This window comes from Aedes albopictus, chromosome 2, assembly GCF_035046485.1.
Source record: "Aedes albopictus strain Foshan chromosome 2, AalbF5, whole genome shotgun sequence".
Classification (NCBI taxonomy): Eukaryota; Metazoa; Arthropoda; class Insecta; order Diptera; family Culicidae; genus Aedes; species Aedes albopictus.
This window is the reverse complement of record NC_085137.1, coordinates 473,480,831-473,495,761: the sequence shown is the minus strand read 5'-3', so window position 1 is coordinate 473,495,761 and position 14,931 is coordinate 473,480,831. Positions and strand designations below refer to the sequence as shown.

General features: G+C 37.0%; 1 protein-coding gene across 25 annotated transcripts in view; it reads right to left on the bottom strand.

The window, feature by feature from the left end:
• Positions 1 to 227: 227 nt before the first annotated feature.
• LOC109414816 (calmodulin-binding transcription activator 1) overlaps positions 228 to 14,931 on the bottom strand; it is a 634,609-nt gene continuing 619,905 nt past the window's right edge. For 23 of the 25 annotated variants that reach the window (XM_062854066.1, XM_062854068.1, XM_062854075.1 and 20 more), the window contains 2 exons: positions 3,935 to 3,962; positions 228 to 3,819 (listed from right to left, as the gene is read on the bottom strand). In XM_062854066.1, coding sequence (XP_062710050.1) covers positions 3,688 to 3,819; positions 3,935 to 3,962 — 160 coding nt within the window. In that variant the 3' untranslated portion in view covers positions 228 to 3,687. The remainder of the gene's footprint in view (positions 3,820 to 3,934; positions 3,963 to 14,931) is intronic. The other 2 variants (XM_029870781.2, XM_029870782.2) reach the window with 1 other exon arrangement.

The window sequence follows — 14,931 nt, the reverse complement described above, 5'->3', positions numbered from 1 at the left end:
AGAGAATGGGAAAACTTAAACATAATTTTACAGTTTAAAAGACGCTCTTATCAACATTTTCGTAAACCATATTCAAATCCGTCTAACTAAGAGTGTATCACTTGCAAACCCAAAAATAAATGCTTATTTCTGCCGACCAAAAATAGACTGCAATCAACAATCCAATAAAGCACTCGAAACCAAAGGATAAGTAAGGACGGTGAAGTAAAACAAAAACTCAAATCATATTACATTAGAAATATGCGCGGCTGCAAAAGTAACAACAATTTATTGACTATCATTAGAGCAGCACCAGGTGGCACCGCTTGGAAAACTTACACTAAATAAGGCGTAGCATAAAGTAAAACTAACGATGAACAGCGTTTACGCGCTTACTATCGATTACATCGACTCAAATGGTGTACAAACAAGAGAAGCAAAAATTAGCAACGAAATATCATAAAGATAACAACGATTAACGAAATTGTGACTAAACGAGTAACCTAAACGGGGGATCGTTAAAATCCACCTTACGTGTTTGCATGTGTGAGTGTGTTGTGTGTGTTAGTCTGTTTCGCGTTTTTCAAAAATTACTACAGTACAGTATTGAGAATCGGAAAATGGAAGAAATAAGATTTTTGTTCGTTTGTTTTTTGTTCAGTAGTAGTAGTAGGGGCAGCGCAACAGATCTGCCATTGTTTTGGATTGGAATAGGGTTTTGTTTTTTCGAGAGAAACTGTGTGATTCAGTGTTAGTTGGTGAACGCTTGTGTGCTGAATTTTGAATTAATTAGTAGTTGGTGTGATAATTTTTCACGTTTTTTTTTTGCGGTTTAAAGCTTTGATCTTAATGATTTTAGATTTTGTTCTAATCAACGAGTGCTGTGGAAAATTCTCATCTTGTAGTTGGAATTTATGTTGGACCTGCCAATGTATGTTGTTTTACAGTATTTTTTTATATTTTTTCTGTCCTGCCCTAAAAATCGGGTTTCCTGAATGTAGTTGATATACAAGATTGAAGAGAAAGGTTTAATTTGGGTATTTTCTATACAAGGAGGTTTTGATTTACATTGTCGACATTTTCCTATAAAAGCTCAGTTATGTTTTATGAGAAATCTGATTGAAATTAGTATTCTGTTTAAAAATGGCAATAAAAACAATATTACTTCACTGAGCAGGCAGACTGAAACTGAAATCCAACAATTGAAATATTTGTTTATCGCTTGACAGATACATCCAACACATTTGAGGTCACTATAATGACGGATAGAGATCAAAACACTGTGAAAGTAAAACCAGCTGAATCAACATTAGGGTGCGGATTTTTTTAATTGTCAATAAGATTTGAATCCTTTGTTTTCTAAATTCAAATTACATAAAAAGAGCACCCGAGTTTCGGCCAGAACCAATGATATTTAAAGGTGATGCAAGCGCCTTGAAATAGGGTTTTTGGGTAATTGAATATGACTTTTGTCTTAATTCTCAAAACTTTGTCAATTTTTGACTGGTATGTATCATCAAAAACTCCAAGTATTTTGGGTCTTAATACAGGCTTTTCTTTTGTTATGCGATTTAAATACAGAAGAGCACACAAATTCCAAAAAAATATTCGTAACTGCAGAATACTACCGAAAAAAAAAATCTACACAACATCACACAAGATTGAGTTAATGTAGTGATGTTCATATACTTGTATGGCTTGTTGCCGCAGTTAATTTTATTTTCACACAATTGATTTTGATTAAAGATTATGCGTTTCGATTACTTTTATTCTTCTTGTTTTAAAGAGATTTCCTCAAAAATTACGGCTCAAACTATCATTTGTCATCTATCAAAGTTCCTCTAACGTAGTTGTGGTAGTAGTTGTAGTAGTAGTTGATGTTTTTAATGCGTGGTAGATTTTGTTTTCCTTAAATATCTTAGAATAAAATGGATGTGTTTTGTTTTAGTAAACTGTATGCATCTTAAATTTCATATATAACTTTTTCTGTTTTCTGAGAAATATTGATGAACTTTTGCTGTGTTCCTCAGTTTTGCGATTAGTCGTAGTGATTTTGTTTTGCATCTTTTAATCTCTCACAAGTCTTCAAAGTCATAAGATGGACGCTCGTCTTCTACTAAAAGTAAATAAATCACCGTTTTCTTTTTCTCTTTATTCTGTATGTATCTATGTGTGTTTTGCGTTTTTCATGAATCCCTAGAATAGGTTTAGCGCATTGGTTTAAAGCGTAATGCTCAAAATTCATCAATATTTCGCTCGAATTACTGTTCTCATCTATAAAGAGATAAACGGTAGCAGTATTCATTACTTTCCTACGATAATATACTTCTTCAAGAACAACAAAATCAACAATCAAATAGAAAACTAAAAAGAGTTCTTCCATTAGGTGAAATAACTTCTTTGTTTCTCTTAGGTCCTAAACATTCGTCTAACGATTCGTCAATCATCTATATACAACACGAGAGTGCCTACTCACAAATAGATTAATCGGAGATTTACGCGTGTTTGCAGTACTCTCTTTTATCACGTCTTTCTCTTTTCCAAGCTGTGGCTGATTTAAGCCACGGTCACCATCTATTTTTTCTGCAATCAACGCCTTACGACCTTGTCGTAAGATCAAGTTTTTCCACCCAACTCCAACCGCTAGCAGTAGCCATCGATTTCACACTTAAATATTTTCCGCTTTGCTTAGTTTGGTGGTCTCTACTCTTTTCTTTTTCTACCAGTTTACTTGACTTTACTCGGTCAATTTTTTGCAATAATAAAAGTTCATCTCTCTAATTCTCTGTTTCTTTTTCTATAAATAATCCTTTGCTGATTTGCTTAAGAGTTCTCATTGACTACCGTAAGTAAAAATATCTGCTTTAAATTTTGTGTTTTTACAATAAATTCTTCCCCTTTTAATCACCTATGCATGATCTACTCAACCTTTTCGGTTGTAGCTCCTCTACGCTGTCGTAGGTTAGGAAATACCTACCTGAAACAATAATCACAATTTGCTCATGTTTTTAATTCAAGTATTCTTCAGCTTGTTGTTGTAACATCTTCAGTAGTTCACTTCTCGTTTTGTATCAAAAAGAGTCAGGTATCTGATTTAGTTTAGTCAATTGCCGCGATTGTTGATTTTACCCTTTACGTTATTCACCTTACGCACGTCGACCAAAGCAAAATTATATGCGCGCAAGTTATGGTTGAATGCTATATTGCACGCAAGCTTGCAAGCGTGAAATGTCTCGCAAAGTCTAATAAGAAAACAGTGAGTCTCTCACGAATTTGAACAACAGATACAACTAAACCTTCCTATGCGTATTTAAACTTTAAATTTTTTTTTCCCGATTTTGAAACAAACATCGAATGCCACTTAGGGTTCATTCACAAAATTTCATAACGCCAAAATTGGCTTTTCCTGACACCCACCCACCCCTTCATAACACTATTTATATGTGGAAAATTTTTATTTGTTCGGGCTGTAACACCATGACTGACACCCACCTACCCTCTCCAGCGTTATGACATTTGTGAACAAGCCCTTAAGATTACGCGTTAACAAAAACAGCTTCGCTTTTGAGCAATACTCAACAAAACGATCAGAACAAAAGCAAAATAATTCTCACTCGTGTTAAACGCAAATGCGGCCATTCCCTGCTTCTTTCTCACCCAGTTTTTGACCTTTTTTCTCCTCCTTCTTCACACTGCAGCATCTGCCCTTTAGTTCACTTTGGATCGCTGGTAGGCGGAGCCTCGGGTGCTCCCGGTGCCCCGTGATACTGCAAGCTTTGGAGGTACTCCGCCCTGCGTTGGTGGACCTGCCTCTCTTTTTCGGCTCGTTCTCTCTGCAGCCTGTTTGGAAAATAAAGGTGAGAAGTAAGATATGATGTTCGACCAGATTGTTGGAGTGGGTAAAAAAAACTTTATGATTGATTGAAATTCATTGAAAAATTCTCAGTGATCTTACCAAGTTTGTCATTTGCTCATCCCAGGTACTTTTATTTAGGGAAGCGTTGGAAAAATTAAGCATTTGTTTGTTAGTTAGACCATGAATTATTCTTAGTAGATAAGTAGATTGTAATTGTCAATTGTAATTATATTTTCTATATTATTTTTGGGTTGATTTCAAATCATAAGATCTTTGAAAAGCTGCCAAGGCGCAAAGTGATAGATTGCGTGAACATTACTGTTAAGATGATGCGGCACAGTTCGCATGGTTTTTATCTTCACGGAGAATGGAGATATAAAGATACAAAGTTGGGAAAAGGGACGAACCCAAAGATGAAGGAAAGGGATTGAACCCAGGACCTTCTGTACATGAGTCAGTAGCGATAGCCACTAGACCATCAAGCCTGTTTCGATGTCCTTTGAGAAAATTATTTGAAGCAAACTTTTGTTGAAATTCTGTGGTGAACTTCGTTTAGCACGTTGGTTGGATATTACTAATTTGAAGGGAAAAAATTTCTCCTGTTTCGCTACAAGCTCCTTCACAGTAAAGCCGCTCAGCACTAAAATGTGTAAGACCTACTCATAAGTGCATAATTTCCAGACCACACAAAAATGTGTAGCAGTTACACATTCTCAAAAAACAGCTCGTACACTCTTCTAGATGCGAAATGTTGATTTTTTTTTGTTTTCCAAGGTCACTAGTAGTCCTACCTAGATTGGCGTACAAAAATTTTTGCGATTTTAACAATTTTGCGGACACTGGAGCTGATTTTGTAAATGTGCATGGGTTACACATTTTTAGTGTGGTCTGGAAATTATGCACTTTAGTGCTGAGCGGCGTTAGCGTGTTTATGACTTTTCGCTCCACTTTTATAGGTATGAGAAAATCATCTTTTTTTTTATTTTTACGTTTTATTAAAACATTTTTTTCATATTTTCTTGTTTTTATGCTCCCATCGTGTAAAAGCAGCTTCGTGATTTTGGAAGGGCACAAAAGCTATATTTAGACTGCTCATGTGTTTTTACGGAATTCATTCATTCTCAAATTTGCTCAGAGCATTTCTTCAGATTCTCACGGTGAAAAGTTGAGATGTTTCACTAGCTATTCCTACTAAATTTCTCAAATCATATTTTAGAAAATCATGCACGGACTGCTTCAGAAACTCCTCCATGAGTTTCTTTAGAAATCTTATTACTCTACTTCCCATGGTTGCTCTAGGGCACAATCGATTTTCGGCGAACTGGAGACAAACGGAATTAGATGAACATGGTGCAAAAGTTTTAAGAATATGATTGTTATCACATGAGGTAAACCCAACTGCCAACTGCTTGTTTCAATAGTAGAACTATTGATAAAAAATCAAAAAACTGTTGATTTTCAACTAAAAAACTTTTTCGTTGATTTCGAAAGTTATGGTCAATTTGCAACAACTTTTTTTAAGCACTTTTTTTTCGGAAAAGCTTTCTTGGTATAGTCGCAGAGAACAGACATCCAAGCCCAGTTCAGAAACTGTGTAATGATTTTAAAGGCCATTTGAAATCGCAACAGAAGTGGCAACATCGTGGCGCTGCAGTTGGTTAATTTCCCATAATAGTTTAATTCACCATTAGAAATGTTTCAATTCACCAATGACTGTGGCAATGTGGTGTTTGACGGCGTTAGTGTTTTCATCGTGTATTGGTTCGCAACCTTACTCAAGTGAAGATTCAAATCCTTACACAACTTTCTGAATGAAATTTGTTCAAGCCTGGATGTCTGTTCTCTGTGGTATAGTAATAGTCGTTCAAAGTCGTGGGAAGGAAAGGGTTAAGGTAGTTCTTTCAGAAAACCATTCTAAGCATCTTCCGAAAAAAAATTCCAAGAATTCTATATGGTAATTTTCTACGGATTCCTTCTGAAACTCAATGTGGGATCACTTCAGAATTTCTGATTCTCTCAATACTTACTTCAGCAAGTTTTCCAGAGATACCTTCAGATATTTGAGCGGGTATTTCTTCAAGAAGTCCACCAAAGATTTGTTTAAGAATTTCTCCAGGTATTCCACTGAAAATTCACACGGGAATATGTCCAAGAGTTTCTTCAGGAATTCATCCATGAATGATTTTCTCCAGAGATTATCGCATCATTACGTTCAGGGTTCAGGCGAGAATTCATCCACAGATTCCTGCAGGAGTTCAACCAGAGACTTCTTCACACTTTCCCACAGATATTTCATGCATTTCTTCAGAAAATCTCTTGAAAAGAACTCTCAAAATTTCTCCACTGAAAAAATACTGAGGAATAACTCCTATGAATTTCTACAGAAAATCCAGATTTTTAGGTATGTGTACAGAAGCTTATCTAGGCATTTTTCCAATTATTTCTATAGGAACTTCTTCAAAAATATGGCCAAAGATTTCTCCAGAATAACCTTCAGAGATACTTCAGGATTCATATAATAATATTTCTTCAGATTTTTTTTATAAAAACTCCCTGTAAAACACCCCACGGGTTTTCCTAACAGTTTCACCGGTTATGCCTCCAGAAATTTCCATAAAAAATCCTTCTGGGATTCCTTCATGAGTTTCCTTGGGATTTCTTTAGATATTCTTCTAGAGATCCATTGAAAAGTACTTCCTGAGATTTCTACATGGATTCTACTGAAGCTTTGTTCTGAAACTTCTGCAGAGATTCTTTCAGAAATTCCTTCTCGTATCGTTTCTGAAAATCCTCTAGAAAAACCTTTAAATAATCTCTTAAGACTTCTTCAAAATTAAATGGGACTTTTTCAGGAATTTCAGCAAGTGATTACTTCAAAAGTTATTCCATGGAGTTTTTTAGAAGTTATCCTCAAAAATCATACATAGAATAGAAATTCTTTCAAGAATTCCTTGTAAATTTCTTATTCAGATTTATCTCCAGGGTTTTTTTTTCAGAAGTTCCTTCGCTAGTTGCACAAACCTAACATGACTGAACTGAAACGATCCTTGGGGGGCATCCATTTAGTACGTCATGCTAAAAATGAGAAATTTTAACCACTCTCCCCCCTTCGTACGGTGTTTTCTTATATTTAATACATTATTGCTTGTCAAACTTTTCAAAGCTCACCCCCCCCCCGTCTCAGCGTGACGTACCTTGGAGGAATTTCTTAAGAAATAACTACCTGGAAGATTTTCTAAAGAAATCTCTTAAAAAACTCCTGGTGATATGGTGATATCTTTGGAGATGACTAGAAGACTTTTTTTAGGAAATTATGGAGGCACTCCATAATATAGCCGAGGCGGTAAACGCACGGTTATTCAGCATGGCCATGCTGAGGGTGACGGGTTCGATTCCCGGTCGGTCCAGGATATTTTCGTAAAGGAAATTTCCTTGACTTCCTTGGGCATAGAGTATCTTCGTGCCTGCCACACGATTTACGCATGCAAAATGGTCATTGGCAGAGGAAGCTCTCAGTTAATAACTGTGGTAGTGCTCATAGAACACTGAAGTAAGCTGAGAAGCAGGCTTTGTCCCAAATGAGGACGTTACGCCAAGAAGAGAGAGAGAGAGAGAGAGAGAGAGAGAGAGAGAGAGAGAGAGAGAGAGAGAGAGAGAGAGAGAGAGAGAGAGGCACTCCAGGACAAAAATCGCTAAGGCAGTCTCTGTAGTTATCTCTGGAGGAATTACTAGATCAATGCCTAGGTGAATACTTGAATAAACTTCTCAAGATACCTCCTAAATTTCTAGAAAAAAAAAATATTAAAAACTTCTGTACGAACAAAGTAATTCCAAGGAAAAATAGCTTGATCATCTTGATCTCGACGGACTTCTGTAGAAATCTTTGAAAGAATTTCTGAATAAATTTCTTTAAAATGTCTACAGAAACTACAGACAAATTTACTTGCGGAAAAGTTCAAGGAATCCCTCAACAAATTTCTGAGGGATTTCAACAGGCGTTTCTAAAGGAATCCCTGAAAGATCTTCTGGAGATATTTGTGAAGTAATTTTCAGAAGAAAGTTTGCGAAATTCTGAAAAATCATTAAGTATTGAATGGAGATTTTTTTTTTAAATAATTCCCGCAGAAATAAAAACAAAATCGAAATTATTTGGAAAAAAATTGAAAGAACACCTTTAGAGAAGTTTTTGAACAATCACCAAGAAAAATGTTCGAAAGAATCTCTGAAAAAAAGACCGAATAATCTGAAAAATCATTAAGTATTGAATGGAGATTTTTTTTAAAATAATTCCCGCAGAAATAAAAACAAAATCGAAATTATTTTGAAAAAAATTGAAAGAACACCTTTAGAGAAGTTTTTGAACAATCACCAAGAAAAATGTTCGAAAGAATCTCTGAAAAAAAGACCGAATAAATCCTTAGCCATCTCCAAGTGTGAATAAATCCTAAGCAATTCCTGGAGCTCCTTCTGAGGAAACCTTTAGAAGAATTTCGAGAATATCTCTTGAGAATTTTCTAGATGAAATGGATAACAGATTCCCTGAATGTGTGGTGCAATACCTGAACAAATTTATGGAGGCCTTCTATCAAACAGTCATTTTTGGAGTGAACATAAAGCTTTTCCAGTACCGTCGTGCGGGGCTACTTTTGAAATGCGGGGCTACTTTGGACACTTTTGAATATGGATTTTTTGAATTTAAAATATGGTTCAAATCTGTTTGATGTCTTAGGAACTATTATAAAGCAATAGTTTTCCCTTCATTTGGTTGAAATTATTTTTCAAACAGACCGTTTATTGCTTGTCAGGACGTGAAAAAACATCGAATAAACTAATATAATATACATAACGTATCAGAACATTTGGTCTGTAGGCATTGTTTCTACAGTTCATAAATTTCAAAGGGTTGATCAATTCATTCAAAATGTATCAACGTAGCATATACAATCGAATATTTGTATCGTTATACGTTATGGGGCCTATTTTATAACTCGAGTCGACCGTAATTTCATGTGACTCGATAGTTGTCGAATCATATAAAACGAGTTTGTCGATAGATGTCGAGTAAATAGTCTGGCACAACGAGTGCTCGATACAATATGACGACTCGATGAAAATGGTCGGTCACTTGTCATCGCACAGCAAGCAGTGCCTGCTGCGCACAGCAATCAGACAGCTGATGTGAAATTTTGAATTTCTACCAACAAACATGGCTTTATACGCGGAAGTATTTTTGCATTTTATTACTAAAACTACTCTAGAATATTTATTGGAATCCGTTTTAAACCCTCCATCAGTCGCTCCAAAAAGAGATACACAAGCGATCGCGTCGGGTATTCAGTACACGGCATACGCTTTCAATTATGGTTGCAGTACTAGATAGCATTGGTGTACTAGGTAAGAATGTACAGCTGATTATGAGTGTTTGGTGGCTAGGTTGGTAGTGGACATGTAGAACCGACCAACCCGATCTGGTCCAGTCGCGAGTGTCGAAAGCCCCCCGCGGGAACGTTGGCATTCAGTCAAGGCCGCCTTGGTCAGGACACAAAAGCTAGGCACGCGGTGGCTCTTTCTGATGATTTTTCATATCCATCATCTTAGTGAACGTTAAAAGGACCAACGGCCACCCTGGCGAACCCGTGCCCACCGGAATGAGTCCTGGAGGAGCTAACTTCGAAGAAATTTGGCCATAGCGCCAAAACTAGGCATGCAAAGGCCCTATATTCACCATTTTTCATATACATCATCTTATTATCCATAACAAGGATTAATGATCTCCCTGGCCAACCCATGGCCACCGGAATATGCTCTGGAGGAGCCTGCTCCGAGGACGCTTTGGCTATCAGGTATCAGTAGGTCGGCTCCAGAAGCACATTCTCCTCCATTTGGGAAATTTATGCCATTAGCGCTTTGGCCATAGCGCCAGCTCTATCATTTCATGTTTGTCCTGTGTTTTGGTGATTAATACCTGATTCTTCGCCTGCAGGCATCTAAGAAATTGAAACCAGGAATTGCGTCAGAACGAACCGATTACTCCACAAATTCCTCTAGGGATTCCTCTGGAATTCCTCCAGAAATTTCTCTAGGAATTCCTCCAGAACTTCCGCTATGAATTCCTACATGATTACTCTAGGAATTCTACCGGTAATTTCTCTGACAATTCCTCCAGGAATTCATCTAGGAATTCCTCCAGGAATTCCTCTAGAAGAGAGAATTTTTAGAGGAGTTCCTAGAGGAAATCCTGGAGGAATTCCTCCAGGAACTCTTCTAGAAATTCCTCCAGGAATTCCAATAGGAATTCTTCCAGGAATTCCTCTAGTAATTCCTCCAGAAATTCCTCAAAAAAAACCTCCAGAAATTCCTCTAGAAATTTCCCAGGAAAACCTCTAGTAATTTCTCCAGAAATTCCTCTAGAAATTTCTCCAAAAATTCCTCTAGGAATTTCTCCAAAAATTCCTCTAGGAGTTTCTCAAGAAATTCCACTTAATTTTTTTCCAGAAATTTCTCCAGGAATTTTTCCAGAAATTCCTATAGGAATTTTTCCAGAAATTCCTTTAGGTATTTCTCCAGAAATTCCTCTAGGAATTCCTGTAAAAATTCCTCTAGTAATTCCTCCAGAAATTCCTTCAGAAATTCCTCTAGAAATTCCTCCAGAAATTCCTCTAGTAACTTCTCCTGAAATTCCTCTAGGAATTTCTCCAAGAATTCCTCTAGTAAATGCTCCGGAAATTCCTTCAGAAATTCCATTAGAAATTCCTCTAGAAATTCTTCCAGAAATTGGAATTTCTTCAGAAATTTCTCTAGTAATTTCTCCAGAAATTCCTCTAAGAATTTCTCCAGAAATTAATCTAGGAATTACTCCAGAAATTCCTCCGAAAATTCCTCTAGGAATTCTTCCGGAAATTCCTCTAGGAATTCGTCCAGGAATTCCCTTAGGAATTTCTTCAGGAATTCCTTTAGGCATTTCTCCAGGAATTCCTCTAGGAATTTCTCCAGGAATTCCTCTAGGAATTTTTCCAGGAATTCCTGCAGGAATTCCTCTAGGAATTCCTCCAGGAATTCCTCTAGGAATTATTCCAGGAATTCCTCCAGGAATTTCTCTAGGAATTCCTCCGAAAATTCCTCTAGGAATTCTTCCGGAAATTCCTCTAGGAATTCGTCCAGGAATTCCTTTAGGAATTTCTCCAGGAATTCCTGTAGGAATTCCTCCAGGAATTCCTCTAGGAATTCCTCCAGGAATTCCTCTAGGATTTTTTCCAATAATTCCTGCAGGAATTCCTCTAGGATTTTTTCCAGGAATTCCTCCAGGAATTTCTCTAAAAATTGCTCTAGGAATTTCTCTAAGAATTCCTCTAGGAATTTCTCTAAGAATTCCTCTAGGAATTCCTCCAGTAATTCCTCTAGGAATTCCTCCAGTAATTCCTCTAGGAATTCCTCCAGTAATTCCTCTAGGAATCCCTCCACTAATTCCTCTATGATTTTTTCCAGAAATTCCTTTGGGTATTTCTCCAGAAATTCCTTTAGGAATTCCCGTGAAAATTCCTCTAGGAATTTCTTCAGAAATTCCTCTAGTAATTTCTTCAGAAATTCCTCTAGTAATTCCTCCAGAAATTCCTTTATGAATTCCTTCAGAAATTCTGCTAGAAATTCTTCCAGAAATTCCTCTAGTAATTTCTCCAGAAATTCCTCTAGTAATTTCTCCAGAAATTCCTCTAGTAATTTCTCCAGAAATTCCTCTAGTAATTTCTCCAGAAATTCCTCTAGTAATTTCTCCAGAAATTCCTCTAGTAATTTCTCCAGAAATCCCTCAGAGAATTTCTCCAGAAATTCCCCTAGGAATAACTCCAGAAATTCCTCTAGAAATTCCTCCAAAAATTCCTCTAGGAATTCCTCCAAAAATTCCTAGAAGAATTCTTCCGGAAATTCCTCAAGGAATTCCTCTGGAAATTTCTCTAGGAATTCCTCCGGGAATTCCTCTAGGAATTCCTCCGGGAATACCTCTAGGAATTCGACAAGGAATTCTTTTAGGAATTTCTTTCGGAATTCCTCTAGGAATTCCTCCAGGAATTGCTCCAGGAATTCCTCCAGGAATTCCTCCAGGAATTCCTCCAGGAATTCCTCCAGGAATTCCTCCAGGAATTCCTCCAGGAATTCCTCCAGGATTTCCTCTAGGAATTCCTCAAGGAATTTCTTTAAGGATTCCTCTAGGAATTTCTCTAAGAATTCCTCTAGGAATTTCTCTAAGAATTCCTCTAGGAATTTCTCTAAGAATTCCTCTAGGAATTTCTCTAAGAATTCCTCTAGGAATTCCTCCAGTAATTCCTCTAGGAATTTCTCTAAGAATTCCTCTAGGAATTCCTCCAGTAATTCCTCTAGGAATTCCTCCAGTAATTCCTCTTTGATTTTTTCCAGAAATTCCTTTGGGTATTTCTCCAGAAATTCCTTTAGGAATTCCCGTGAAAATTCCTCTAGGAATTTCTTCAGAAATTCTTCTAGTAATTTCTTCAGAAATTCCTCTAGTAATTCCTCCAGAAATTCCTTTATGAATTCCTTCAGAAATTCTGCTAGAAATTCTTCCAGAAAACCCTCTAGTAATTTCTCCAGAAATTCCTCTAGTAATTTCTCCAGAAATTCCTCTAGTAATTTCTCCAGAAATTCCTCTAGTAATTTCTCCAGAAATCCCTCTGAGAATTTCTCCAGAAATTCCCCTAGGAATTACTCCAGAAATTCCTCTAGGAATTCCTCCAAAAAATCCTCTAGGAATTCCTCCCAAAATTCCTAGAAGAATTCTTCCGGAAATTCCTCTAGGAATTCCTCTGGAAATTTCTCTAGGAATTCCTCCGACAATTCCTATAGGAATTCGTCCAGGAATTCTTTTAGGAATTTCTTCAAGAATTCCTTTCGGAATTCCTCTAGGAATTCCTTTCGGATTCCTAGAAGAATTCCTGGAGGAATTTCTAGAGGAATTCCTAGAGAATTCCTGGAGGAATTCCTAGAGGAATTCCTGGAGAAATTCCTAGAGGAAATCCTGGAGGAATTCCTAGAGGAATTCCTGGAGTAATTCCTGGAGGAAACCCTGGAGGAATTCCTACAGAAATTCCTGGATGAATTCCTAGAGGAATTCCTGAAGGAATTCCTGGAGGAATTCCTCGTGGAATTTCCGGAGGAATTCCTAGAGGAATTTCGGGAGGAATTCCTGGAGGAATACCTAGAGGAACTCCTGGAGAAATTCCTTTATGAATTCCTTCAGAAATTTTGCTAGAAATTCTTCCAGAAATTCCTCTAGTAATTTCTCCAGAAATTCCTCTAGTAATTTCTCCAGAAATTCCTCTAGTAATTTCTCCAGAAATTCCTCTAGTAATTTCTCCAGAAATTCCTCTAGTAATTTCTCCAGAAATCCCTCTGAGAATTTCTCCAGAAATTCCCCTAGGAATAACTCCAGAAATTCCTCCAAAAATTCCTCTAGGAATTCCTCCAAAAATTCCTAGAAGAATTCTTCCGGAAATTCCTCTAGGGATTCCTCTGGAAATTTCTCTAGGAATTCCTCCGGGAATTCCTCTAGGAATTCCTCCGGGAATACCTCTAGGAATTCGTCCAGGAATTCTTTTAGGAATTTCTTTCGGAATTCCTCAAGGAATTCCTCCAGGAATTGCTCCAGGAATTCCTCCAGGAATTCCTCCAGGAATTCCTCCAGGAATTCCTCCAGGAATTCCTCCAGGAATTCCTCCAGGGTTTCCTCTAGGAATTCCTCAAGGAATTTCTCTAAGGATTCCTCTAGAAATTTCTCTAAGAATTCCTCTAGGAATTTCTCTAAGAATTCCTCTAGGAATTTCTCTAAGAATTCCTCTAGGAATTTCTCCAGGAATTCCTCTAGGAATTCCTCCAGTAATTCGTCTAGGAATTTCTCTAAGAATTCCTCTAGGAATTCCTCCAGTAATTCCTCTAGGAATTCCTCCAGTAATTCCTCTTTGATTTTTTCCAGAAATTCCTTTGGGTATTTCTCCAGAAATTCCTTTAGGAATTCCCGTGAAAATTCCTCTAGGAATTTCTTCAGAAATTCTTCTAGTAATTTCTTCAGAAATTCCTCTAGTAATTCCTCCAGAAATTCCTTTATGAATTCCTTCAGAAATTCTGCTAGAAATTCTTCCAGAAATTCCTCTAGTAATTTCTCCAGAAATTCCTCTAGTAATTTCTCCAGAAATTCCTCTAGTAATTTCTCCAGAAATTTCTCTAGTAATTTCTCCAGAAATCCCTCTGAGAATTTCTCCAGAAATTTCCCTAGGAATAACTCCAGAAATTCCTCTGGAAATTCCTCCAAAAATTCCTCTAGGAATTCCTCCAAAAATTCCTAGAAGAATTCTTCCGGAAATTCCTCCAAAAATTCCTCTGGAAATTTCTCTAGGAATTCCTCCGGCAATTCCTCTAGGAATTCCTCCAGGAATACCTCTAGGAATTCGTCCAGGAATTCTTTTAGGAATTTCTTTCGGAATTCCTCTAGGAATTCCTCCAGGAATTGCTCCAGGAATTCCTCCAGGAATTCCTCCAGGAATTCCTCCAGGAATTCCTCCAGGAATTCCTCCAGGATTTCCTCTAGGAATTCCTCAAGGAATTTCTCTAAGGATTCCTCTAGGAATTTCTCTAAGAATTCCTCCAGGAATTTCTCTAAGAATTCCTCTAGGAATTTCTCTAAGAATTCCTCTAGGAATTTCTCTAAGAATTCCTCTAGGAATTTCTCTAAGAATTCCTCTAGGAATTCCTCCAGTAATTCCTCTAGGAATTTCTCTAAGAATTCCTCTAGGAATTCCTCCAGTAATTCCTCTAGGAATTCCTCCAGTAATTCCTCTTTGATTTTTTCCAGAAATTCCTTTGGGTATTTCTCCAGAAATTCCTTTAGGAATTCCCGTGAAAATTCCTCTAGGAATTTCTTCAGAAATTCTTCTAGTAATTTCTTCAGAAATTCCTCTAGTAATTCCTCCAGAAATTCCTTTATGAATTCCTTCAGAAATTCTGCTAGAAATTCTTCCAGAAATTCCTCTAGTAATTTCTCCAGAAATTGCTCTAGTAATTTCTCCAGAAATTCCTCTAGTAATTTCTCCAGA